Source organism: Myxocyprinus asiaticus, chromosome 43 (genome assembly GCF_019703515.2).
Source record: "Myxocyprinus asiaticus isolate MX2 ecotype Aquarium Trade chromosome 43, UBuf_Myxa_2, whole genome shotgun sequence".
NCBI classification, from domain to species: Eukaryota; Metazoa; Chordata; class Actinopteri; order Cypriniformes; family Catostomidae; genus Myxocyprinus; species Myxocyprinus asiaticus.
This window is the reverse complement of record NC_059386.1, coordinates 34581155-34606632: the sequence shown is the minus strand read 5'-3', so window position 1 is coordinate 34606632 and position 25478 is coordinate 34581155. Positions and strand designations below refer to the sequence as shown.

Below are 25478 nucleotides of genomic sequence, written 5' to 3'. Positions count from 1 at the left end.
TTTTAATGTGCGTGCTCATGATTTTATACAAATATTACAAAATTACAATTCATGTCTTTAGAAGTTCAACTTTTTAAATGAGGGAAAAATTACTGGGTGCATCTTTAAGTACAATATATTTTTGTTCTTTTGATTCGGGGGTGAAATATAACCTGGGTATGTTCTTGACAGGTTTGGTGAAGTTCACCCTAATTGTGAACAGTATTATTACACGTCACATGTATTGTAATACAGAAGCGTTTTGTAGAGGAAGGGCTCGTCCTCTTTCTGTGAACTGTCACTGATAAAGAAACGCAATGTTATTTGGTTATAGATTACATTACACTACACACAATCACGTGGCCTTGTGGTCATTTTTACACTAATGCACCCAGTTACTTTTAGAGCACACTATGGACTCACTCTGTGTTATCAATTTTTAGTTTCCACACCCCTCAGTTACAAACACGTGGGATAGTCGTATTACTAAGGTTTGACAGGAACATATCAATACATCTGCACACAAATGTGAGAACACAATTGCCAACAGAATTTACTGGAAAGCCCGCAGCTATACAAAATCCCTAAAGCTATTTTGCTTAACCACAATGTGTTTGTTGTGACAAGGAAGTACAATTTTTGTGTAGTGAATTATTCAAATTTAACATCTGAGGCCCACATGAAATTGTCACCCACAGAACTCAATTTTCACATTTCCGCAGACTTCTAAACGTGCATGCGTATTCACACATTAATCGTTTCCATAAATGTAATAATCAGTGTTGGGTTACTCTAAAAAAGTCATTACTAACTACTAATTACATCTTCTACAATGTAATCAGATTACTGTACTAATTACTCTGTCTGAAAAGTAACTGCTTATTACTAATTACTTTCTGAAACCCTGATCAACCTCGACCAGATGAAAAATACAAGGATAGAGATGAAACTGTTCTTTTAATTCTTTCACATGAATCATATAAAATCAAATACATTATTCATGAACTGGACAAAGAATTTAAAGGGGCAGCGTTAAATTAGAAAACAAATTTTAACATTTGACATTAAATTTCGATTTTAAATTCACTATAGTTTTATATAGAATTGTTTTGTAGTCTATACAGTATTTAACACAATTACATCAGAAGTAACTGTAATTACTGCAAAATTAAGAGTAATCCCTTACTTTATTCAATGAAAAAGTAACTACAGTAATTAATTACTTAGTAATGCATTACACCCAACACTGGTAATAATAGGCCACTCGCATCTCAGTTTAACGCATTTTTTGTAAGTTTGAGTCTACAGATTTACCTCCAAAATCGCTGTGAACATTTTTTGTAGATCACAATCACCAGATCCTGTCACAAAAATAACAGAATGAAGCAATTTATTTTCTTTTAAATTCAGTGATATTAAAGGAATGTATTATATAATTGTACGTGTAATATAATAATCCGAAGGGCCTGTGTTGAGGCACGGCAGTTTAACGTAAAGTTGTCGTAGTTATTTGAATAACTGTATCTGGTTTACTCTCAACCAGTTTTTACGATCCAATTTGTTCTGACATAAAGTTAAATTTCGCCTAAGTACAACATTCAGATGTGATGTTAAACAAGTTACTTTTCATTTGGAAGTGTCAAAATCCTTTAATGAAATGAAACCCCGCCAATCAGTCAATATTTTAAGATAAAATCGTTTTTAAATTTAACATGAAACAGCGTTCCATGATGATCTCAAAATGTAGCCTATGTAATGTATATTTACATACGTAATGGCTTCACTTCCAAGTGAAAAAAACAGTGTATTCACTTGCATCGGCTTTACGCCGGTAATGTGATTTTTAACGAATTGAATTTGTAAAAATTGACAAATAGAAAAACAAACAAGTGGCTCCATATTGGCGATACTTTACGGAGTCGCAATGACCTTTTTTTGTTTGTTTGTTTTACAGCGATTCACCCTTCAAAGATTAAGGAGTGGGTAGATGACATGAAGCAAATTCACAAGGCTAGTTACGTTGATATCATAAACCTCTTCACGTTAAGACAATCAAATGGTTGTTGTTCTGTCTGCAACGCTCATTTCTGTATTTTTTTTTTTTTACATGGCTTCTTATGGAGACCAGAACAAGAAAACAATCCAATGGCAAATCAGAATCCTCATGGCACTGCCCAGTGGTTGGTCAGGTCATTCGAGGGGAGTGGTTCAATAATAATCGGGCTTGGTGATGTCATTCCATTTGATTTTGGAATGACATGCACCAATGAATTATTCACAAAAAGATCAGGAATATTTATAAAAAAAAAAAAAAAAATCATGTTAATTTAAAAACAAAAAAGCAATATGACTATAATGCTAATTAAAACCATATAAACCAACCCGACTCATTTCTAATGCCAAACTATGTGCACACAAAATTAAAATAAATAAAACAAGAAAGCAAATGTGGACACGACATGTGGAACATTTACATTTTATTTAAAAAAAAAAAAAACAAAACAAAAAAAAAACTCCTTTTCACATTCCAGTGTCTTTGTTTTTAATCAATTTCCCAAACAAAAGAAATAAACAGCTGACCCATTTCCAACCCCCTCTTGACATCTCCAAATGATCTCCTCAGTTCAGAAATGTTGTCATCCTCGTTGTTTGTGACCGTGAGAATGTAGTATGAGCCCTTCAGTTCTGAAATATTGGACATTCCAGAGGCCGGATCAACAGAAGGATCGTTCATTGCACAAGCGGTCCTCTATCCTCTTCTTTAATTAAAATAATAAAAAAGCTTGACAAAAGAGAAAAGCATCTATCCCCCCCGCCCCCAGGTATAAAGCAGTGAAAGCTCATAGATTGCAGAACACCGTTTAACACGCGATATCACTATAAACATGATTCGTGTTCGAAAACATTGTAAACAGTTGCACTTTCCGTTAGACATCAACAATTCAGTCTTATAAAAACCTATCTCTACCATGCTTATGTGGCGCTAATGCAAGGCTAATTTTGATGTTTTTGGTATCAATAATAATACAACCTCACAATTTAAGGGACAATCAGTGCAAGTTTTATGAGTTCAAACGTAAACGATTCAACCAACCATTGACAAAACCATTCATTTGTATATTTAAGCATTAAATTAATTTCAAATTTGATCTTTGAACCTTAACGCAAATCAATTTAAACTCTCGCCATGTTCCATAGACATCAGCATCTTTAATGTAGCAGTCAATGCTGTTACGTTGATGTATTTGGTGACAAATCCAATGCTTTGTCAGAACAAACCGTAGGGAAAGCTACATTTCGAATGTTTGTGACTCAAGTAATGTCATTTGTAACATACAAACAATATCGTAATATAAGCACCCAACATTAGCTGATTTGGGAACAAATATACTGATGAAAGCGTCTGAAAAAATCGTTTATAGGATTGTTACATCACCCCGCCCTGATCACCATCATGCGTTTTCCCAAAAATGTACGCAACACATCTGATCTCCTTCCAACTATGTAGCTCTTGGCTGTTGTGCGAAAATGTCGAGCTAATGCATCGCGAATAGCTACGTAAACACATTGCGGAAAGTGTCAGCATGGAAGTTGGATCGAAGTCTCGATGTTGGTTACTTGAGATACGCAGTGGCACCGATAGGGGTCTCACTTTGGAGTGTTGGGTGCTTTCGGCGTGGTCTATGGCTGGGAAGTTATATTGAGACAATAACGCAAGACATCGACAAGGAAAAAGCAGTTCAATTTAATTAATCAAGGAGTTCTTGTTGATCTTTATCTTCACACTATGTACAATAATTTATAGCAGTACTTCTAAAACTGCTTGTTCGTTCGCCTATGTAGTTTTGCTAGGGATATGAAGTTTATTTTTCCACTTAAAAGTGCTGCTTGGAGCACCGTACACATTTGTGCTGAAGCCGTTGTTGAACTTTACAGTGTGCCTGCATCTGTATGCGAGTAATGAGACATAAATAAAAGGTAAAGAAGGTAAGACAAGGGAGACTCCGGTAGGCTCGACTTGTTGAGTTCACAGACTTTGCATTCATACAGAGACAGAAAGACATAAGGACGTGTTAGGGACAGAGGACGCCACCGCATGGAGCCGTGCAGGTCAGGGACTGGATTGGTTGGTGGATTGATGGAGCTCTCAGATTTTGAGGGATTTCAACGTGTCCACTCGCTTCTTCAACAGTTCCCCAATCTCCTGCAGTGAACGCAGGTAGCTGCTCTGCACCTTATCGATTGCGCTCTTCGTGAAGGTCGCCTCCGCCTGAATAAAAATACATAACATACAAATATTAAGTAAAAACATTTTTTTGATGATCCAAATTTTAATACATGTTCGGTATTGAACAAATATACAGAACAAAGCATTTTGAACAATCGTTAACAGGATCGTCACACCAGTCCACGTAAAATAAATAAATAAATAAATAAATAAATAAATAATAAAACAATTATATACCGTTTACATTTTAATAAAATATTTCTTTTTTTTCTTCTCCCAAATTCGGAATGCCCAATTCCCAATGCGCTCTAAGTCCTCGTGGTGGCGTAGTGACTCGCCTCAATCCGGGTGGTGGAGGACGAATCCCAGTTGCCTCCGCGTCTGAGACCGTCAATCTGCGCATCTTATCACGTGGCTTGTTGCGCGCGTTACCGCGGAGACATAGCGCGTGTGGAGGCTTCATGCTATTCTCCGCGGCATCCACGCACAACTCACCACACGCCCCACCGAGAGCGATTATAGCGACCACGAGGAGGTTACCCCATGTGACTCTACCCTCCCTAGCAACCGGGCCAATATGGTTGCTTAGGAGACCTGGCTGGAGTCACTCAGCACAACCTGGATTCGAACTCGCGACTCCAGGGGTGGTAGTCAGCGTCTTTACTCGCTGAGCTACCCATGCCCCCAACAAAATATTTCTTAATATTATATATATATAAAAATTTGCAACGCATACAACCTCCTTTAGAGAAAGCTTAGCTCTTTGCTGGTTGTGCGAGAATGTCATGCTAATGCATTGCAAACAGCTACGTAAATACGTTGCATAGTGTGGAAGTTAAATCCAATTGTCTAAGTCAGCTACTTATGATAGGAAGTGGCACCAATAGGGGGTGCATTTTGGTGTGTTGGGGACAGAGGCCAAAAGAAACAGAACAAATTTGAACAAATATACTGAACACAATGTCTTGAACAATCGTTTACAGGATCGTTACGCTACCCCGCCATGATCACCATCATGCGTTTTACCAAACATTTATGCAACATAAACAATTTCCTTTGGAGAAAGCTTTGCTCTTGGCTAGTCGTGCAAATGTCACACTAGAGCATCGTGAACAGTTAGGTAAATACGTTGCAGATTATGTCAGTGTGGAAATTGGATCAAAGTGCCCAAAAAGAGGTCAAAAACATGAGATTAAAAAAACACTGTTCCAAAACGTAGTAAGCTACCTGGTACTCTAATTAGCATACGTATACATAAAACACAAATATTGGGTAAACAGGTACATTTTTAATAAGATTAAACTATTTTTTATAGACACTTTTCAGTATTTAATTAATTCTAAGCGACATTTCTCTCACCTCGTCCACCATCTTGGGTATATTTTTTCATTGAGCTCGAAAAAATTATGGTATTGCCTCAGAAATTGATAAACGCAATGCTGTCTTACACTCGGCCAAAAGGAGGTGTCTTGTTGCGATGATAACTAGCTGCCTACTTTTTGGAACAGCCTTGATAAACCTAGGGGTCGAAATGTACTCCACACAAGTACATGAACGCAGACTCTTCTAGCTATGCAAGCTCGATTTTGTGCATGGTTGCATTCCAAAATGTGTCAGACGGACATTCATAACCTAAAGCACACGGAACAGTTACATTTTCAAATCAACTGAAAGTGGGTGGTCTTTGGTCCAATATATTAATATTAGGGCTGTCAATCCATTAAAATTTTGAATCAAATTATTTACATGATATGCAGATTAAGTTAACTAATCACAATCAATTGCATATATACAGTTGTGGCCAAAAATATTGGCACCCTTGGTAAATATGAGCAAATAAGGCTGTGAAAAAATGTCTTTGTTTATCTTTTTGATTTTTCATTCAAAATATTAACAAAAATCTAACCTTTAAATGAAAAAAAAAAAAAACAATTGAAAGAGGGGAAATATCTCATTATTAAATAAATATTTTTCTCCAAAACACATTGGCCACAATTATTGGCACCCCTAGAAATTCTTATGAGTATATCTGAAGTATATTCCCATTCATATTTTACATTTTTAGTGCACCTGGGTGACTAGGAAGATGAAATTGTTCAGCCATGACTTTGTGTTTCACAGGGGTATAATTATGAGGTACCACACAAGCCAAATTCCCTTAATCATCAATCACAGTGGATTAGACCAGAGAATAAAGTTATGATGTGCGGCAAAAGTGTGTTGAGCCTCACAAAATGAGAAGTGGCAAAAAGAAAATAGCTAAAGCATTGAAAATGTCCATTTCCACCATCAGGGCAATAATTAACAAGTTACAATCAAATGGAGATGTTAAGAATCTGCCTGGAAAAGGACGTGTGTCTATATTGTCTTCACACACAGTGAGGAGGATAGTTCAAGTGGCAAAAGAATCTCCAAGGATCACAGCTGGAGAATTGCAGAAATTAGTTGGGCCTTGGGGACAGAAAGTCTCCAAAACAACAATCAGACGTCACCTACATCACCACAAGTTGTTTGTGAGGGTTTGAAGACAAAAGCCTCTGTTCTCATCCAACAACAAACTCAAGCATCTTCAGTTTGCCAGACACTACTGGAACTTCAAATGGGACCGGGTTCTGTGGTCAGATGAAACATAAAAAGAGATTTTGGCAGCAAACACCAGAGATGGGTTTGGCGTACACAGAGATGCAGAAGTACCCAATGCCCATGGTTAAATGTGGTGCTGGATCTTTAATGTTGTGGGGCTGTTTTTCTGCCAGAGGTCCTGGACATCTTGTTCGGATATATCGCATCATGGACTCTATCAAATACCAACAGATAAAAAAATCAAAATCTGACCTGGCTCTGCCAGAAAGCCTAAAATGGGCCATGGTTGTATCTTCCAGCAGGACAATGATCCAAAACAAACATCAAAATCAACACAAAAAATGGTTCACTGTCCACAAAATCAAGGTTCTGCCATGGCCATCCCATTCCCCTGACCTGAACCCCATAGAAAACCTGTGGGGTGAACTGAAGAGGAGAGTCCACCAACATGGACCTCTAAATTTGAAGGATCTGGAGAGATTCTGTATGGAGGAATGTTCTCAGATCCCTTGTCATGTGTTCTCCAACCTCATTAGGCATTATAAGAGAAGACTCAGAGCTGTTATCTTGGCAAAGTGAGGTCGCACAAAGTATTGCATAAAAGGGTGCCAATAATTGTGCCACACATATACTTGACAAAAATATATATATTCTTTATAAAACTTGTGTTGTGTTTGCAATTGTTTGATATCTATTAGATGATAGCCTTTTGTGAATATTTTGAATGAAATATCAAAAGGATAAACAATGCAGATTTTTTCTCACAGCCATCTTTGCTCATATTTACCAAGGGTGCCAATATTTTTGGCCATAACTGTAAATGCCCCTTCAAATAACAATAATTCAATATATAATTATTAAATAATTATAAATATAATATATATTCCAAAAATAATCATTCAGATAATTAAAATAGTACTTCAAGCTTGAATTGCTCCGATGGTAGAAATATGTATTTTTACGGTCCAAGAACATGATTAATTGCGCGATTTTTTTGAACTAGTTATTATTTTATATAATTTATCGCACTGAATTAACGTGTTCATTGACAGCCCTAATTAATAAATAATAATAAATTACAAAGAGGACAAGACTGATGGTCGAAAGTCTGGATTTGTGAGACTAAACAGGACTGTCCAAGTCCTGATGTCACTCACCTCAGTCTGGGTTTGTCCGTCCAGAGTAAGGGACCCCAGCTTAAGTGCAATCAGGCTGGTTTCCTGTCTCTTTATGAGTTCTATGGACTGGCTTAGGAGACTCTGCAAGCTGCCATTGAACTCCTGGAAGCCTGTCAGCACTATCGGCTGTATGAGGGAGAAATAAAACCACCACATAAACAATACTGACCCACATTCCTTTAAACCGTTCCCTTAATAAATATTGGCTTGGGAAAGAGTTTCAATAAAACCGCCAGCAATCAATGCATTACCGTAACGATGCTGCAGTCTTTTTTCTTTTTCTTCTTCTTTTGTAAGCTGGACTTTAGGGGTCGGAGAACACTACCACAGTAATTACACACCCACAGGATGATACTAATGGTCTGCAACAAACATTTGAAAAAGTAAATAATTTTTTAGTTTCAGAAAAGAGCTGTTTCTCTTTATTTTAGTGATGTGAGATACTCACTTCAACAAAGTAGACTAGGTTTTCTATTAGGGAGGGCTGTGTCTTGCTTTGACCATCTTTAACTTCAAACAGGTCACCTTTACATTTTTCCAACATGCCTGGAGAAGCACACAAAACGTGTAGTTAAAGACAACATCAAACATCACTCACACAACACATTTAACTTCTCTAATGTGAATTTAAAAAATGTAAAAAATTCTTTAGAATAACGTGCACTGGTAAATCCTGCATAATATAACCAGAGACATTTATTATGAAAGTAAATAGGAATCATTTTCAAACAAATAATGTGACCTTTTTCATCAAGGGGCAATTATTTAAAATAGGCTGGTTGTATTCTACACTTTCCAACAACATATGACACATGGCTATTTGATGAGTTTGATGTTTTTACAGATTGCAATATGTACAGTGCAATTGTTTTTTGATTTTTTTATATAAATTATCAAAACGTAACACTTCTGATTTGTCTGCAAATTTCAAAGCACTTGTTCAGATTTGGTCATAATGTCTACATGCATTAGAAAGTAGAGCTTCTAAGTTTTCAAACAAGACCTATTTTGTGTTGGTCAAGACTGTAGTTATTAATATTTTGACAATATTTCTTTCTTGCGGGCCCATCCAAGCTTAAAGGGTTAAAAATATCATATAAAATTTCATTCACTAATATGCATACCAAGGCTTAGAATGGAATATTAAGAAATATATTAGATGCTACAAAAAAGAAAAGAAACAAAAAGGAAAACAAGTGATTCATTACAGGTGCTTTTTTTTTTTTTGCCCCGATTTTGATTTCTGGTGCATTTCTGTCACTTTCGTTGCATTTTTGCCCTAAGTCTTTCGGAGTTTCTGAAACTATTATGGATATATCCATAACAATTTTAGTAATTCAAAATGGATTTAGGATTCATTGTACAGCAGTGTAGAATTAGTCTGTGACGTACCTTGAAGTTGTACTGTTAAAGACTTGAAAAGATTTGAGATTTGTGTCTGAAGCTCCGTTGATTCATCTGAAAACAAACAATTGAGAACAATTAAGAATTATTGTATTGCATTTCATTACAAAAATGAATTGGTCACACTGCAGGACCACTGCAGTGAACTGCAAAAAGGCGTTTTAAAATTGTGAAAAATATAAAAGCAATGGTGACCAGTAAGAAATAAACTTTCCCTTATATATTCACACAATTAAAATGTAATTAAATAATTTTAATCTCTTGATGTTGAATAAAAAATATGGTATTCTTATTTTGCTTATGGGCAGTTGATAAATTAAGCGAATAAATCAAATGTTTTTATGCAATCAAACCGGACTAGCTGAGCAGACGTGCACACTGTATAAGAAGAATTATCAAACTAGCAAACAACATGTTCTGATGTAACGAACCTAGACCGGCGGTCTCGAGCTCCTGGAGGTGGAGAGGAAGTTGTAGAGAGGACAGCTGACACTGACAGCAACCGCTGGACAGAGCCTGAGTCAACCGAGACTGGACAGGACCCAGAAACGGGTACTGATGCTGTGAACAACAACATACAACAGCTCCTAACCAGACCCGAAAACCTTTTCAGAGAAAACGTTGTGCAATGAGCAAAGCCCGAAAAAATCTCAGCTAATCAGAACACATTAGATGTTCTAATGTTAATAAACTGTTGTTGGTTTCATTGTGGGCGGAGCTACTCAGTGCAATGCCTCGTCTCGCTATTCGAGTCATTACGGAAGATTTGTGATTTATCACGTCGGCCTGGTTAGGACACAGTGCAAGGTGATGCTGCCAATTACAAGCAACAAAACACGTCAAAGGGGTCATGACATGAGGAATCAAATTGTCCTTGATCTTTTGAGATATAAGAAGTCATTGTACTATAAAAACACACTGTATGTTTCAGAACTCAAAACTTTCTTCTTACTGCAAAAAGAGCATTTGCTGAAACCCAACAGCCAAACCGAATTGTTCTCTACTTCCTCCACATTGTGACGTCACACTGTGTTAGATATTTGCATCTGACCGCCTCCACAACAACATATCAACGCCTACGTTACCTTTAATCACTTCCGTAGCCCCGCCCTGCAGCTGTGAGTGGTGAGATGGCAAGTAGAGAGAGCAGGTCAAAACAGAGCATTTCTGACAGAGGGTCAGAATGAGGCTGAGAAAATGATCATGTTTTACACATATATGACTAATATTATAAGTGAACCTTCAGGAACATATTCAAATAATAAAAAAGGCATGTCATGACCCCTTTAATTGTATTTGCTAAACTCCTGTCTCTAACAGTTCTGACCTGTCCGTGTTTTTCCGTAAACTGTACGGCCTGGTTTAGTGTGTTCTCTAGTTGGGACAGCAGTGACTGTAGAGACGACGGTTTGGCTGAAATTCCATTCTCAGTCGTCTTTTCTGAGTTACGAGGCGTGGGTGGGTGACTCAATGCCGAGATGCAGCCAATCAGACGCAGAGTGAGCGATCGCAACTTCAGCCATAAGGTCTCGTCCTCGACAGAACGCTGCTGGTGCTCTTCATTCAACTCCCTACAAACACACACAAATGATTCAGAACAGTATTGTCATAAACAAGATATAAAAACAGATGGATTATAAAACTTGAGTTCAGTTGGGGGGGTCTCAGAGTACCATTCTTTAGGGTTCCAGCTGACGAGGACAGTCAGGTCTCGGTTGTCCCTTAAGTTGTCCCACGGGACATCATCCTCTTCCGGACACAGAGACATTGCTTTAACGCTCTCCTCTAAAGTAGATGATCTATGGAGAAAAATACAAAAATAACACCAAACAGTAAGTCTCAAAAAGAACCCTCAAAATAACTGGAACCCCACCCATCTTGTAATTTGTAAATTGATTTTCTATGTCAATGTTCACTAAACGGACGTCTTTGACCTTTGCGCCACATTAAGATGCTGTGTCAAGTTTAAGAGAACTTTACATTTTAACCCTTTAAGCTTGGATGGGCTCGCCGGTAGCCCACGAGAAAAACAAATTCTCAAAACATTAATAACTACAGTCTTGACCAACACAAAATAGGTATCGTTTTAAAGCTTAGAAGCTCTACTTTCCAAAGCATGTAGACATTATGACCAAATCTGAACAAGTGCTTTGAAATTTGCAGACAAATCAGAAGTGTACTGTTTTGGATCATTTATTAATAATTTTGCAATGCTCATGTTATTGTAATCGGTAAAAACATCAAACTGATCAAATAACCATGTGTCACATGTCATTGGAAAGCTCTCAAAGAGTAAAATACAACCAGCCGATTTGTTTTACTCACATACAAAAATACACCGAGTAATAGCTAAGTACATGTCTTTGACATGCATGTTACATGCAAACAGGTGTTGCTTGTATGCCGCGTTTTCACTAATAACTTCATGAAAGAAGAAAACAGAACATAAAATATCACATACTATTACTTAGAGGAGGCGATTATCTTTAAAACGAGCCCACACACACACACAATGTAATCGGATTCAAAGATCATTAGAAAATCCACACGAAGCACAATGTGAACACAGCGCATAATCTGCTATCTGGCTAAAAACACGTTCGTTTTCCTGGATCAGAGATGACTTCATCGTAAATGATGTAGCACGTTGTCCAGCATCATGGAATGTTAAACCAATCGTATTAAGATTTAGTTTGCTGCAACCACAAGTGGAAGTTGTAAGTCATCCAAATATGGGCAGAGAGGACGCTTCACTCTAATTACATATGGCCACCAGAAGATGGCGCCAAGTACATAACACAGACTCAATGATGACTCAAATGACACAGAATGGAACTGAATGAGATCTCGTTACTCATGCCTGCATGCTTTGGAGAGAGAGCATACCTTTAGTCATTGTTGTGTAATTAGTTCTTATGTACAATTATTATGTTTTATTTGTTTGGAGACATTTTTGACACCAGGATAAATTATTTTTGTTATGCTTTAGAACTTTTGATTGCTTTGTTGCAACACAAAATTATACTCAGTTACAGATGACATGCTTGGGAACAAAATAAAAGCAGTTTTCTGGAGCTACCTTATTCACACCCTGAGATATATAATGTCAAATCAGAAAAATTAGAAAAAAAGCAGCAGTTTCTTTGGCTGAGTCTAAGAATTTATCAATCTATTTCATTAAAAAATTGAAAAGTGTTTTTTAAAATGATACCAAACACTTGACCCTCCTTGTTTTTTTTTTGTTTGTTCGTTTTTTTTAGTTATAAGCCTTTAATTTTGGGTATGCCACTGAAACAGGAACTCTTTAAAAACAACTTCAGAGCTTAAAGGGTTAAAAAGGCATCACAAGAGCCCTGCCTTATATTCGTTGTACTGCGTCTAGCTTTTCTTAGTGCTAGGACATGTTCGGTCTGAACGTCTCATAAGATGTATGATGTTGTGTCAGACAGAAGAACTAACATGTCTGCTTCCAGGAAGAGGTCGAGCAGCATCCTCTCTGTGCGCACCTGGGCGAAGTGCAGCGAGTGATTGAGTCGGTTCCTGAAGGCGATGAACTCAGGAATTTTCTCAAAAGCACCGTACTTATAAGCTTGAATAATGTATTCTGAGGTCTGCGGGAGCAAAACCAGAGTTCAGACATGGGATTTTAACTTCTGCACAGACAATATAGAGCAAATAAACAGAAAAACACCATACATCTTTCTGGTTGGAGTGAAAAAACCTGAGGGAGAAGTTAAAAGACTGGGAAGCAGCAGCAAACTGGCCCAAAGACTCTGCATAGCGGGTCAATAAATACCTGTGAAAAGACAGAACCACAGTAAGTGTTACATTTCACATCCTTCTTAATACATTTGGAGTACATGGACAATTTACCTACATAAATGCCAATTTCACTGGACTTTTTGGGCAAAAATGACAGAAAAACTCAATGCATTGTTTACTCATCTTTACTATATACAAATAATAATCGGTGTTATTAGGAGTCAATTATTATTACAAGTCCTTTTCTGTCTAGGCAGCAAAAACTGTAAGTCTTAGAGACACCAAATTTGGCAGGGTGGTCCCAATTCATTTTTAATACATGATAATTACCATGCACATATTTTATGTTTTCACTCTAACTAGTACTTGAAGAAACTTATTTTGGTATGCAGATGTCTTTCATGTTACCACCTGTCATAATAACAGTAAAGAATCATTTATTTCTCAATTAAAAATAAAGTGTCTTTTAATCATGTTTTAATTGCCAAATGTAATTAAACAATTCTCAGTTGTTTTTTTAACGGTTTGTCCAGTTCTTTTGTATTTTCTTACCCTATGGTGTCGTGCTGGACGTGTTTGGCGTCCAGACTGGAGTAAAGATCTACCACAGGCTCGAATGCCCCCAGACGGCAGTACAGGAGCAAAAGCAGCAGTTTGAATTGAGCGTTAGAGGGACTATGAGCGAGACCTTCTTCTAACATCCCCAGACTCTGCCATAACATATTCTGATCACCTACAAGACAAAACAGATTTTCATCTAAAACTTGATAAAAAACTACAGCTTTGATCATTTTAACTGATCCAGAATGGAGCTCGCTTACCTGTATCAGTCCACAGGTCTATATAGACATGCGCTGCCATCAGACAGTACATATCCGAGTACTGTAACTCCGTTTTTAAACACGACTTTCCTACGACACGACAATCAGAAACACCATGAAATAACACCACCTTAAAAACTGAACATTAGACTTGAATTTAAACATTTGAAACTGATCATGAAACACTACATTTTTTGCATTTTCTAAAGAAAATGTAAGCGGTCAAAAGTGACCGACATATTGCTAGGGTTTTGTTGGTTGTTGCTAGGGTGTCCTGGGTTGCTTTAATTTATGTATAAATTAAACTCTAATTTATGAACAGGAATTGTCAAGTTCTGTGCTTACCGAACTGTAAGCCATGGTGGTAATGCGCCTTTAGCTCTTTGATGACGTCCAGTTTGCCCTCCTTGTTTAGAGCATGCTGTAAACCCAGACAGCGACTGAGCTGGGTCACACAGAGGTGTCTCTGAAGAGCCCGCGTGTCTGCCGGCAGGGCGACACCATCCTCTCCTGGAGCGCCCAGTGGCACAGCCTCCATCAGCCTGTTTATAAACTGAGACAGATACACCAGAGTTACTGTTAGAGAGTAAAACATGAAACATGTCGCTCAGATTGTCTCTCTATGTAAGTGGGCTGTTCTCGGTCAAAAAATAAGCTGCAAAGCGGACCAAACTTTATGCCAAGAGTCAAAAGTCTGGCTATGCGTAACTAGACATCTCTGAATGGGGGTTTGTCTTAGTGGTTCACGCTTCAGATTTAATTCGAATGCATCAAAGTCTCAACTGTTTACTACATCTGTTATGCAAGATTATCCTAAAAAAGAGAACTGTACACAACATTTTAAAGCTAAAGGCATAAGAGATTTGACTATTGATAAAACTGTTGTATTATACCAAAGTAGTCCCTTTCAAGGAAAGTCAGTCCACTTGGCGGCCCTCTTGGGAACACTCCCAGGCAGCTATTTTCTATGGATACAACAAGTATAGCTCCTATCTACTTTAATGGAGAAAGACCAAATAACATTTAAAATCAGCAGTAAACTCTGACAACAATGGTATCATAAATTGCGCTTTTTTAGCTCAAGCAAAAAAAAACAAAAAAAAAACGCTACTGTTCAGGCAACTGACAGGCAAAGTCTCTATCAAAAAGGTAATTGGCTCTTTTACCTGCAAGGTGGAACTTCCTGTTTTACACCCGCTTATATTGGAAGATCCAATTTCTTCCATTCAAATGGTTAAAAAAAAAAAAGCTAAAGGCATATTTGTACCAAGAGCGACTCGACACAATGCAGTGAATTGTAGATGAAAATTGTCAATGACTTTCGCACCAAACTATTCATGCAGAGTTCAATGTGAATCTTTGTCAGTCTCTGATTAAAACAGAAACATACTCCATTAATTCACACACTGTAATGCAAAATATAGCATAAAATGTATCCAAAATCTGTTGGAATGGAATGATGGAAGAGCCAACAATTATCAAAGCTTTTATTTTATTACTCATTATCAGCCTACTGATGATATTCGATATACAGTATATCTTGATAATTATGTATTTGCTCTGAAATGGCTCAAAAGTACCATCATTTTAACCTAATTTAGCCAATTAGATTCAATGGTTTAAAAGCATTGAATAAAAATCTATTTAAAAATAATTAAAGGCATGCTTCCCAACAGTTTTTCACTTAATAAACACAAGGGATCAAGGTTCCCACTCTTTTGAAGTCACAAATTTTTTTCACATTTTATTTGCCCAACTGGTGTAATATTTAAACAAAAACAAAGAGTTCATAATGTATATTATGGTTACTGAATGGTTATTTTTTCTGAATTCTTTACACATTCATTTTAAAGTGTGCAGCACATGCAGATCATATTTTTTTTTTTTTGCGGTTTAAAAATCACACTAGGACATATTGCAATTTTAATTTGATTATTTGTGCATTCAAACATTCTTTTTTGTCCCAAATTTATCAAATTCCGAGATAACTCTGTGTTTTATACAGCTAGCTAATGCCATTTTTATGACTGGATTTAATGATTCTAAACTAGTTTTCCACGTGTAGAGCCCTACATGTGGACTCAGATAGTTAAAGAGCACCAATTATGGTTTTTCAAATATTACCTTTCATGTAGTGTGTTATATAGCCGTTTATGAATGTAAAAAAGTCTAAAAAATTTCAAAAATCAAAGTGCACGTTAGTAATTCCAGACTTACTTCCTGTACTGACCTACGTAATTTGGTAACACAAAAACCCACCTCTGGTCTTCATTGGCTGCTCATGAACAGCTTTGACCCGCCCTCAAACACTACACTAAGTGGTAGACCAATCACAACAGACTGGGACATCTGACCAATCAGAGCAGAGTATGCTCTCTGAAAGGAGGAGTTTAGAATGAATCCTTTAGAACGGATCATTGAACGAGTCGTTTTTGACACTGGGAATAAAAAGGTAATGCTGCAATTTAAATTATGAGCAAATTAAAGTGTTTTTTGACCTTGGATGCATGTAAATCTATTGTATGAGACCTTTAAAACAAAATTAGGCACGTTTAAAAATCATAATAGGTGCTTTTTAATTTATTATTGAAAATTAATTAACATCCCGAGGCGTAAAGACCGCATCACCACATTAGGTTGTGAACTCCTTTAAAAAAAATCAGCAGTTTGACTGTCGACCGTTGTCTAAGGTTTACAAATATTTTTGTAGTTAACACAACAGCAATGTTAGAATGAAAAAAATCACATTTTTCACTATGTCAATACTTAAACTATTTTGTCGAAGCAAAGCAGAGATGACAGCAGATGAGCAAAGAATGTACGGTACAGGGCTTATTTCATGACGGTCAACTGTTGACGTTGTTTCACAATGTGCAGCTGCCGGAAAAGACAAAACGATACGAATGTGTGTGTTTGACACCTATCACGAGTCCTGATCGTAACCATGTTTCTGTACATGTAACAAAAACCATGTTAGCCACACAGTCAATCAGTTTTATTATAAATATTTTCCAGGACATTTAGGTATTTCTCTAATTTTCCATGGCTGGAAAACTGCATTGCAAAATTTCAGGTTTTCCAGGATGCGTGGGAACACTGTTAATATGCACATTTATATTTATATTCCGTATACAATGATACATAGTAGCTTAATGAAAAGCATTATTTCCCTTCAGGTATTTTTACTAAAACATTTTTGTAAATGAACAAGGTGTGCTAAAACTATTTCACTTGTTTTTGGAGCCCAGTTGAATATTGCATAATACTAAATTATTACTGTGGGACCCAGTCAAGTTTATTATTATAATACTGAACTATCATTATTATTTTGAGAATTAGAAATGTCTTATACAAAAGTAATATATTTCTGTCCTTCACCTGGAGCTTTAATTTGGACACTAATAGTGCTGTGTGTATTTGACAGTTTACACTGTTCTGCACCTGGTGAAACGCTGTCATCTCTTTCTTTGTTTTACTGTGCGGCATTTGTAGATTTGTATAACTTGTAGCGGTTACTAATGTTTGGAATTGATTGTTTTTGAGACCATAGATTTGATGGTTTTTAAAGTGGGCTTCTTCTATATACTTCCACTTGCCTGCACATGTTGGTTAGGACTTAAAAGATCCACAAAGATCTTCAGGTCTGTGATGCAACACGGCTTGTCTCCAAACTTCACGAAAATCTGAAACATGAGCTCCAGAGGTTCACCTGCGTCACGACAGGTAAACACACGTCAGAAACATATAATAAACATGTGTTAAACAGATCTCGACTGATCCTGTACCTAGCTGCTGTGCTTCAGGACAGCTGTGTTCTCGGAGGCGTTTAATAAGCTCCAGACGGGCCAGATAGGGTCCTCTCAGATGTTTGGACTCTTTCGCCTCCTCTGTGTTCAAGCGCTCCTCTATGAAGCTGATGGCCTGGGCCACGGAGGAGTGCACCTCCCCTTCTGCAGAACTACAGCACAGAATAACAGAATATATGGAGTACAGACAGTCATCATATTACTTCTGCAGTATATAATCAAAGCACACACAATCCAATGCTCTCCACTTGATCTTCCATCAAGTGACATGAATCATTTTTTACATCATCTCTAGTAGACTCATTATTTGATCACACTGCCCAAAAAAAAAAAAAAAAAAAAAAAAGTATTTTAGATTAGAATTTTTTTATTTCAGAGATGATAACTGGATGCCATTCGCTGAATTATACATGCAATATAATGAGGTCAGGTGACAACAATGTTGCATACTAATATTTGAGTGTTACGTACTGCATACCGTTTTAAATATTATTTTTTCCTTTTACACACTGAAGGCAGTTTTTATAGATTTTCCACATAAACTTTTAAATAATAATAATAATAAGGTTGGTTAATTGCATGGAATAATTTTACATAAGACCTTTTAAAAACTAAAAAAAAAGAAGAAAAAAAATACAAATCAGATTTGGACTAATTTTGACACTGTTTAAAAAACTGCAGAGAATATATAAAAACGTAGGTGACCTAAAAATTCATTTTGTTATTATTCGTTTTTTAAATAAAAATATTTTTTTATTACAAGAGAATGAAAAGTTATCATTTGGAACCCAGTTATTTAAGAAATATTTACACACACACACACACATATACATACACACACACACACACACACACACACACACACACACACACACACACACACACATACATACAGTACTGTTCGACTCCCAAACATTACTTTTGCAAATAGAATAGAACAGAAGAACAGGGAGCCCTGCAACAGATGTCATGTTCCCCACAAAGCCCCCCACTGAACATCGAGTCAGTCTGAGATTACATAAAGAGACTGAAGCAATTGAGACAGCCGAAATAGACAGAAGAACTGTGGCGAATTCTCCAAGAAGCTTTGAACATCCTATCTGCCAACAACCAAGAAAAACTGTGTCCAGGTGTAAGTAGGAGAATTGGTGCTGTTTTAAAGGCAAAGGTGGTCACACCAAATATTGATTTAGCTTTTTTATGTTTACTGGACTTTGTATGATGTTAACTGATAAATGAAAATGTTTTATTTCATTATTTTTGAAGACATCCTCACTATGCAACATTTTTCACAAGTGCCTAAAACTTTTGCACAGTACTATGTGTGTATATATATTTATTTTTTTACACACTTCATCTTTAATATCTGTACAGTTATGTTCATTTCTGTCAGTGTCACTGAAACAACTCTTTCCAGTTAAATATTTATGTGCAAGAAATAAATCTCCTCATCTTATTTCACTTACTGTGCTCCTTCCTGTGAGGGCGTCCAGCTCTGATTGATCAGGTGAAACAAAGAGTCAAAATACATCAAGTAGAATTGCCAGTCATCAGGGCTGCAGAGATATACAAAGATGATGAGGTCACCTACTGATTGACATCTTACATAAATAACTTCATTACTCTATAAACTCTTGCAATTTAAAGGGATATTTCACCCAAAAATGAAAATTCTCTCATCATTTACTCACTCTAATGCCATCCCAGATGTGTATGACTTTCTTTTTTTCATTTTTAGAAGAATATTTCAGCTCTGTAGGTCCATACAATGCAAGTTGAATGTTGTCCAAAACGTTGAAGCTCCAAAAAGCACATAAAGGCAGCATACAATTAATCAAGAAGACTCCAGTGGTTAAATCCATGTCTTCAGAAGCGATCTGATCGGTTTTGTAAGTGAAAAGTAATACAGCAATGGCAAGATGTACAGTGAAAAGGAGCTACATTTTGGTCTGTTCGCACCCAAAACCAATATGATCGCTTCAAAATACGAGGATTAAACAACTGGAGTCTTATGGATTACTTTTATTCTATCTTTATATGCTTTTTGGAGCCCTTTGAACTTGCTTTGTATGGATCTAGAGAACTGAGATATTCTTGTAAAAATCTTCGTATGTGTTCAGGAGAAGAAAGTCACACACATCTGGGATGTCATGAGGGTGAGTAAAGTATTAGAAAATTTTCATTTTTGGGTGAACTATCCCTTTAAGGTGTTTACGTATACTTGTATTATGCTCCCCCCTAGTGTATAAATATTGTATTGCACTGGAGCATTTGAATATATTAAATATATTTGTAATGTTGCTATTAAAACTTAATTAAAATAATGTCTTCTACTAAACTAACAAGACTAAAACTTTTATTTAAATTGGTTCTAGGTACAAGCGATCATTTAAAAATTCTAAACAAAAAGAAAGTGGTCTGAGATCAGTAGTGGACTGACTTTTTCAGGAGCAGTTTGCAGGAGAGAGCGTTGCACTCGGGCCAGTGCTCCAGACGACGGTACAACATCATGCATTTGTTCTCACGGCTCTGAAGTTCACTGGTCAGCTTCTCTGAGGAAGCAAAACGCAAAGATGACCACCATTGAAATCAACATGCATCGGCCTTCAAAATCACCATTTTACCCCCATAATATACGGTATTTCTGAGTGAAGCAGAACATTCAGCGGGATACTAGCAGAGCAGGACTTGGGTTTTATCCGTTTAGATTACGTTTTTGAAACTTTGACACTGTCTGGGCATTTTGAAGATCCATTTGTGAAATACTTGACGGGTCTCTAAAGAAACATGTAATAATATTTGGCAAAACACCCATGCATTTAAGGGTTGATTCTCCTCACCTCCAAGTGGCCCCTGCACCACCTCCAGTGCCTCCACATACTTCCCCAAACGCTCCAGGATCATAAAATACAGCTGCACCTGGAACAGACAATGGAAAACATGTCATATTCTTTCTTTGACTGGAATTGGAAACAAATTATCAATAACACACCCACATACCTCTGCCTCTGCCTCAATCTTCTCCTCTTTTACCATTTTCTCCACCATTCGCTCAGCTAACGGCAGGAACATGGTCTGAGAGAGCTTCTCGTCTTGTGCTGAGATGGCCTGACACATAAAGCAACAGGTTGAAGTGGAGAAACGTGCAAGCAGATGATTTTGTATGTGTTGCGGATGCACAATAAATCAGTGATAATTTTGGTGTAAGCCGATGTTGGCACTTTTGTAATGATTGTATTATCTGTAGGGTCTGAAGTGAACTACGAAAGTACATGACCGTAGATATGAGTGTTTGGCCATCGCATTGCCAAAACGCGGTCCGGTTGAACTTGCTTATCATGCGTTACCGTGGCAGTAACAAACCTCAGTACTCAAGAGGGCTTTAGAGTTCCCTTCAAACATCTGTGCCATTAAAATAGATGTGTTATTATTCAGGTAAGTTGCTATAAATATATTGATTTGAACTGATTTGCTCAGCAAAATTCTCTTCGAACTTTTGCTCCGCCATGACGGTAGTTGACCTGAAAGAGAAAACTCACCGTTGAAGGGGACAGTTAACACTAATGTGCGCTACAGCGCCCCTTGTAGCAATGTTGACAAGGCAACGCATTTTGGATCGCAACTACGCACGAAATCGAGCTTGCGTAGATAGAAACATCTGGATTCACATACTTGTGTAGAGTATGTTTTGGTCTTTACAGTTAATGGTTTATTTCGAGTGAGTCAAACACTGCTCAGACTGAAATGCCCATTTCCCAATGTGCTCTAATTCCTCGTGTTGGCATAATGACTCGCCTCCATCCGGATGGCGGAGGACGAATCTCAGTTGCCTCGGTGTCTGAGACATCTTATCAAGTGGCTTGTTGAGCACGTTACCGCGGAGACATTGCGCGTGTGGAGGCTTCACGCTATTCTCCGCGGAACCTACGCACAACTCACCACTTGCCCCACCGAGAGCGAGAACCACATTATAGCGATCACGAGGAGGTTACCCCCATGTGACTCTACCCTCCCTAGCAACCGGGCCAATTTGGTTGCTTAGGAGACCTGGCTGGAGTCTCTCAGCACGCCCTGGATTCGAACTCGCGACTCCAGGGGTGGTAGTCAGCATCTTTACTCGCTGAGCTACCCAGGCCCCCTCAGACTGATTCTTAATGGTGCAGTCATATTTACATTTGGACGGCGAAATTCCGCAGACGAAGACAGCGTGGGCAGATTTGATGCACGTGTGAAACCAGCAAAAAACTAATTGCCAAGCAGCCTCTTTTTAATACTCTGGGAAAGAGAAGTTAAAAAGAAGCTCGCTGCTAAAATGATATCCTTGTCCACTGTTAATATTCAGCGTAGCTGTGTACGAAGCACCGCCCACACAGAGGTCACTACCAAACCAAGCAACTTCCTATCAGTCAAATCCGAGAGGGGAAATCTTTCGCCACCGGTAGTCCATCGAGCGAAATTCCTGATCACGCCGATTCTCATTGACGTGACTGTATTTTGCAGTGCGAAGTTAAATATGACCACGCCTCAAGCCTTTTTGATTCATTATAAAGAGTCGGCTCTTAAGAATCATTTGTTCGGGAATCGGACATAAGTCGCGCTGCATGACATTCATTTACTAAAAGTCATTTGTTGCCAAATCAGACTAGACTGTCATACTGTAAATTCAGTAGCAGTGTTGTAGCATCATGAAAACCATTCAGTTCCCAACCCTTTTACTTAGTTACTTGGCTACATAAAGTTAAAGCAATCATTAGCAGAGAATTTGTGTGTGGGGTGGTGAGTAATTAGAACTTACTCGCACACCCACTCGAAATACGACAGTGATCTTTCTTCTTCCCGATGGCATGAACGCTCCTGAATATTGCCTTCATCTTGCTTCTACATTTACAGCTAACTGAGGCTATCGATGAGCACCGGGAAACTAGCTTACTAGTATTCTGAAATGATTCAGCTGTAATAGCAGAGCCGTACTTTCTAGAAATTCTCCGGTTATAGTGTCAGACACAAGCGACCATGACTGTAGGCCTTTGAACCCCTCCTAGAGGACAAAATTTTAACGTTTTATTACTTTGAGACAGATATTTAGATAGAAAAGCAGTAACCTGTCAATGTTTGACCATTTTAATACATCCACCAGAATGGTGTGTGATGCTGCGAAATTCACCAGGCAAATAGAAAATGTACCGGCGTTAATTACCGTTAATTTTGGACCCCAATTATCTGATCAGGCCAATACTGGTTGCAAATAAACATTAGGGCATCCATTTTCAATTTAAACAGTTCTCTTTCATTGTGTATGTTACTAAAGTACAAAACAGCTATCCATATTTTCCACTGTACATTACACTATTTTTATTAGATTTATTGTATCTGCCATAAGATCAGTATTTGTCATTATCAGGGTTTCCATGACATCTCCAGTAGTTCGGATAACTGGGTAAGGATTTTTAAAATTCATTAACTGAGATTGCTCTCACAAAGAGCAATTTCTAGTCGAATGAAATATTTTAGAGCAGAGCATAACTACACAAATGCATATTCACTATATACATTTTCATGACTTTTTCAGACCTGGAAATCTCTATTTTAAAATATAATAATAATAAAAATGATTATAGTTATCATATCAGACAAAATTTCTATATCAGTGCATCTCTAATTTCTAAACAGTGTATTATATATATATGGTCAATGACTTGACGTAAATTTTTTTGTCCACGTCTAATAAATTATTCAAAAATACATAACAAATGCAATTCACAAACAGTTACTTGAATAAACCTCTTCTATGATGAACATGTTTTCAATTTTTGAGTTCAAAGTCATTTTGATATTTCTTTCTGGGGCTTAAAGTCAAAAATGTCACATGGTGTAACCGTGCGGAGCCAGTAAAAAAAAAACATCAAAGACTCATTAAAAGTTGAAATACAAGGGAAAAACAAATTGTCGAGTTGTGCTGAATAATCTTTTATTATCATTTCTCAAGAAAATAAGCAGTGAAACTATTTTATTTTAAACTATGATTAATATAGAAAAACGTTTGTCCACCAAATCAAAAGTCATGTTGTGAACCATCATGTAGGTAGCGATTTTGTTATAAATCATAAAACAGAGGACCTCTTTAGACTCGCAAGACTGTGTGTGGAGTTTTAAAAATGAATCATTATTTAGTCATATAAAAAAATATCAATATTTTGACATTTTCATGAAAAGGCACATTTGGTTCAGGCCATTTGGGGTAACCATGAGAAAATTGCTTTGATATGCTTAACTTAAAAATGAATGATTTTTGTAAAAAAAATATTTTTTACCTTAAAACGTATGTTTGAAAACTTTTGCGTACACTCATATTCAAGGTGCAAGGAAACTATTTTAATACCTTTAACTTGATGCTTACACACCATGACTGACTTTTTTTTAAAGTCATTAAATTAATTTGTTTGTAGAAAATACTATAACTGCTTTTCAAAAATCTGTTACAACAACATGTTTATTTAAGAGACAAAACATTTTCATACCTGCATCACTAAGCTCATAACAGACCAGAAGTAATAGGGATTTTTGGGGACAATTTTATACAGCGCCATTCCAGCCTGCGAAAGAAAATGCAAACTTCAAAACCTCAAATACGGTCAAAACTAATCTTTCAACATTTACAATATAATGGAATGATTAAAGTTATTTCAGACCAGTCACAAACACAGACAGATGCAGTAGAGATGTAAACAGAACCTGTTGCATTTTCTTGTATTCCCCGACACGAGCGTAGGCCATAAAGAGGTGGGAGTGATACTCCTCGCTTGTCGGAACCTTCCGGACTGCCGCTTCATACAGCTTGGTCACTAACTCGGCTAAAGAACACAAACGTACAGAATTAAACACCAAAAAATAACACAGGAAATCAAAGTACAAACAGAAATATGAAAATTGCATGCAGGTCTAAAATCCTGTTCCACAAATCTGGATTTAGAGTGCAACCGTTTGTTTTAAGAAGTAAAAATGCCATTCATTAAGGATAACTTAAAAACCTTTTAAGACGTGTGAGCTCATAGGTTGTTAATCGATTGTATAATCTTCTGTTGACGCCATCAGTCCATGTTATTTCAACTTTCAGTTTTAAAAATCGTGTTTAATAGCAGAATTTCTGGTGAAGAACGCTCACTCCCATGATGCACTGTCAATGGCGCAATCGAGTCGCTCTCAAACTACTTATGTATTTGTATATATTTGAATATTTAGCAATAAAATAAAAATATATATACTATTTCGGTAATGTAAATAAAAAACTTTGAATCAATAGTTTCATATCTTTTATTGTTTTTAATTTGATTATGTCATTCATAATGTTTCATGGTATTAGAGTTCATTCCCTTATTTAAGACGTTAAGTACACAGTCTTGTATCTTTGTCTTTCTGTCCGATTTTTAAAGACCTTTTTGCTTCTAATCAAACTTTTTAATGTTGTGATTCATCTCGGAGCTGGTTGGTTTGGCTCACGGAGGATTTTATGAAATACTTTCAGAACCATGTTGCACCGTTGCGTTCTAATGAACATCAGATGTGTTCTGACTGGCTTTGAGTTGGTTGTTTTGTGTAGCACTTTCGCATTCAGTGAGTACAAATCAATTCCCTGACACTCCAAATTTGTTGTGTTGTGGCTGGATAGGGCAAGGTGCCAGCTCCTCTTAAGAGGTTAGCAGTAAACTTTATTTTAGTT

General features: G+C 37.1%; 1 protein-coding gene across 1 annotated transcript in view; it reads right to left on the bottom strand.

Annotated features, from left to right (window-relative positions):
• Positions 1-917: 917 nt before the first annotated feature.
• The window catches only part of LOC127433173 (N-alpha-acetyltransferase 25, NatB auxiliary subunit-like), a 29312-nt gene continuing 4751 nt past the window's right edge, over positions 918-25478 (bottom strand). Inside the window, exons 4-24 of the mRNA XM_051684881.1 lie at positions 24494-24612; positions 24280-24354; positions 20762-20869; positions 20602-20680; positions 20202-20313; positions 19228-19317; positions 17741-17913; positions 17552-17664; positions 14301-14508; positions 13956-14045; positions 13687-13867; positions 13069-13168; positions 12832-12983; positions 11046-11171; positions 10700-10943; positions 9804-9933; positions 9361-9426; positions 8417-8514; positions 8220-8330; positions 7948-8094; positions 918-4249 (exon numbers count right to left, since the gene is read on the bottom strand). Of these exons, the coding sequence (XP_051540841.1) occupies positions 4127-4249; positions 7948-8094; positions 8220-8330; positions 8417-8514; positions 9361-9426; positions 9804-9933; positions 10700-10943; positions 11046-11171; positions 12832-12983; positions 13069-13168; positions 13687-13867; positions 13956-14045; positions 14301-14508; positions 17552-17664; positions 17741-17913; positions 19228-19317; positions 20202-20313; positions 20602-20680; positions 20762-20869; positions 24280-24354; positions 24494-24612 (2645 nt within the window). The 3' untranslated portion in view covers positions 918-4126. The remainder of the gene's footprint in view (positions 4250-7947; positions 8095-8219; positions 8331-8416; positions 8515-9360; positions 9427-9803; positions 9934-10699; positions 10944-11045; positions 11172-12831; positions 12984-13068; positions 13169-13686; positions 13868-13955; positions 14046-14300; positions 14509-17551; positions 17665-17740; positions 17914-19227; positions 19318-20201; positions 20314-20601; positions 20681-20761; positions 20870-24279; positions 24355-24493; positions 24613-25478) is intronic.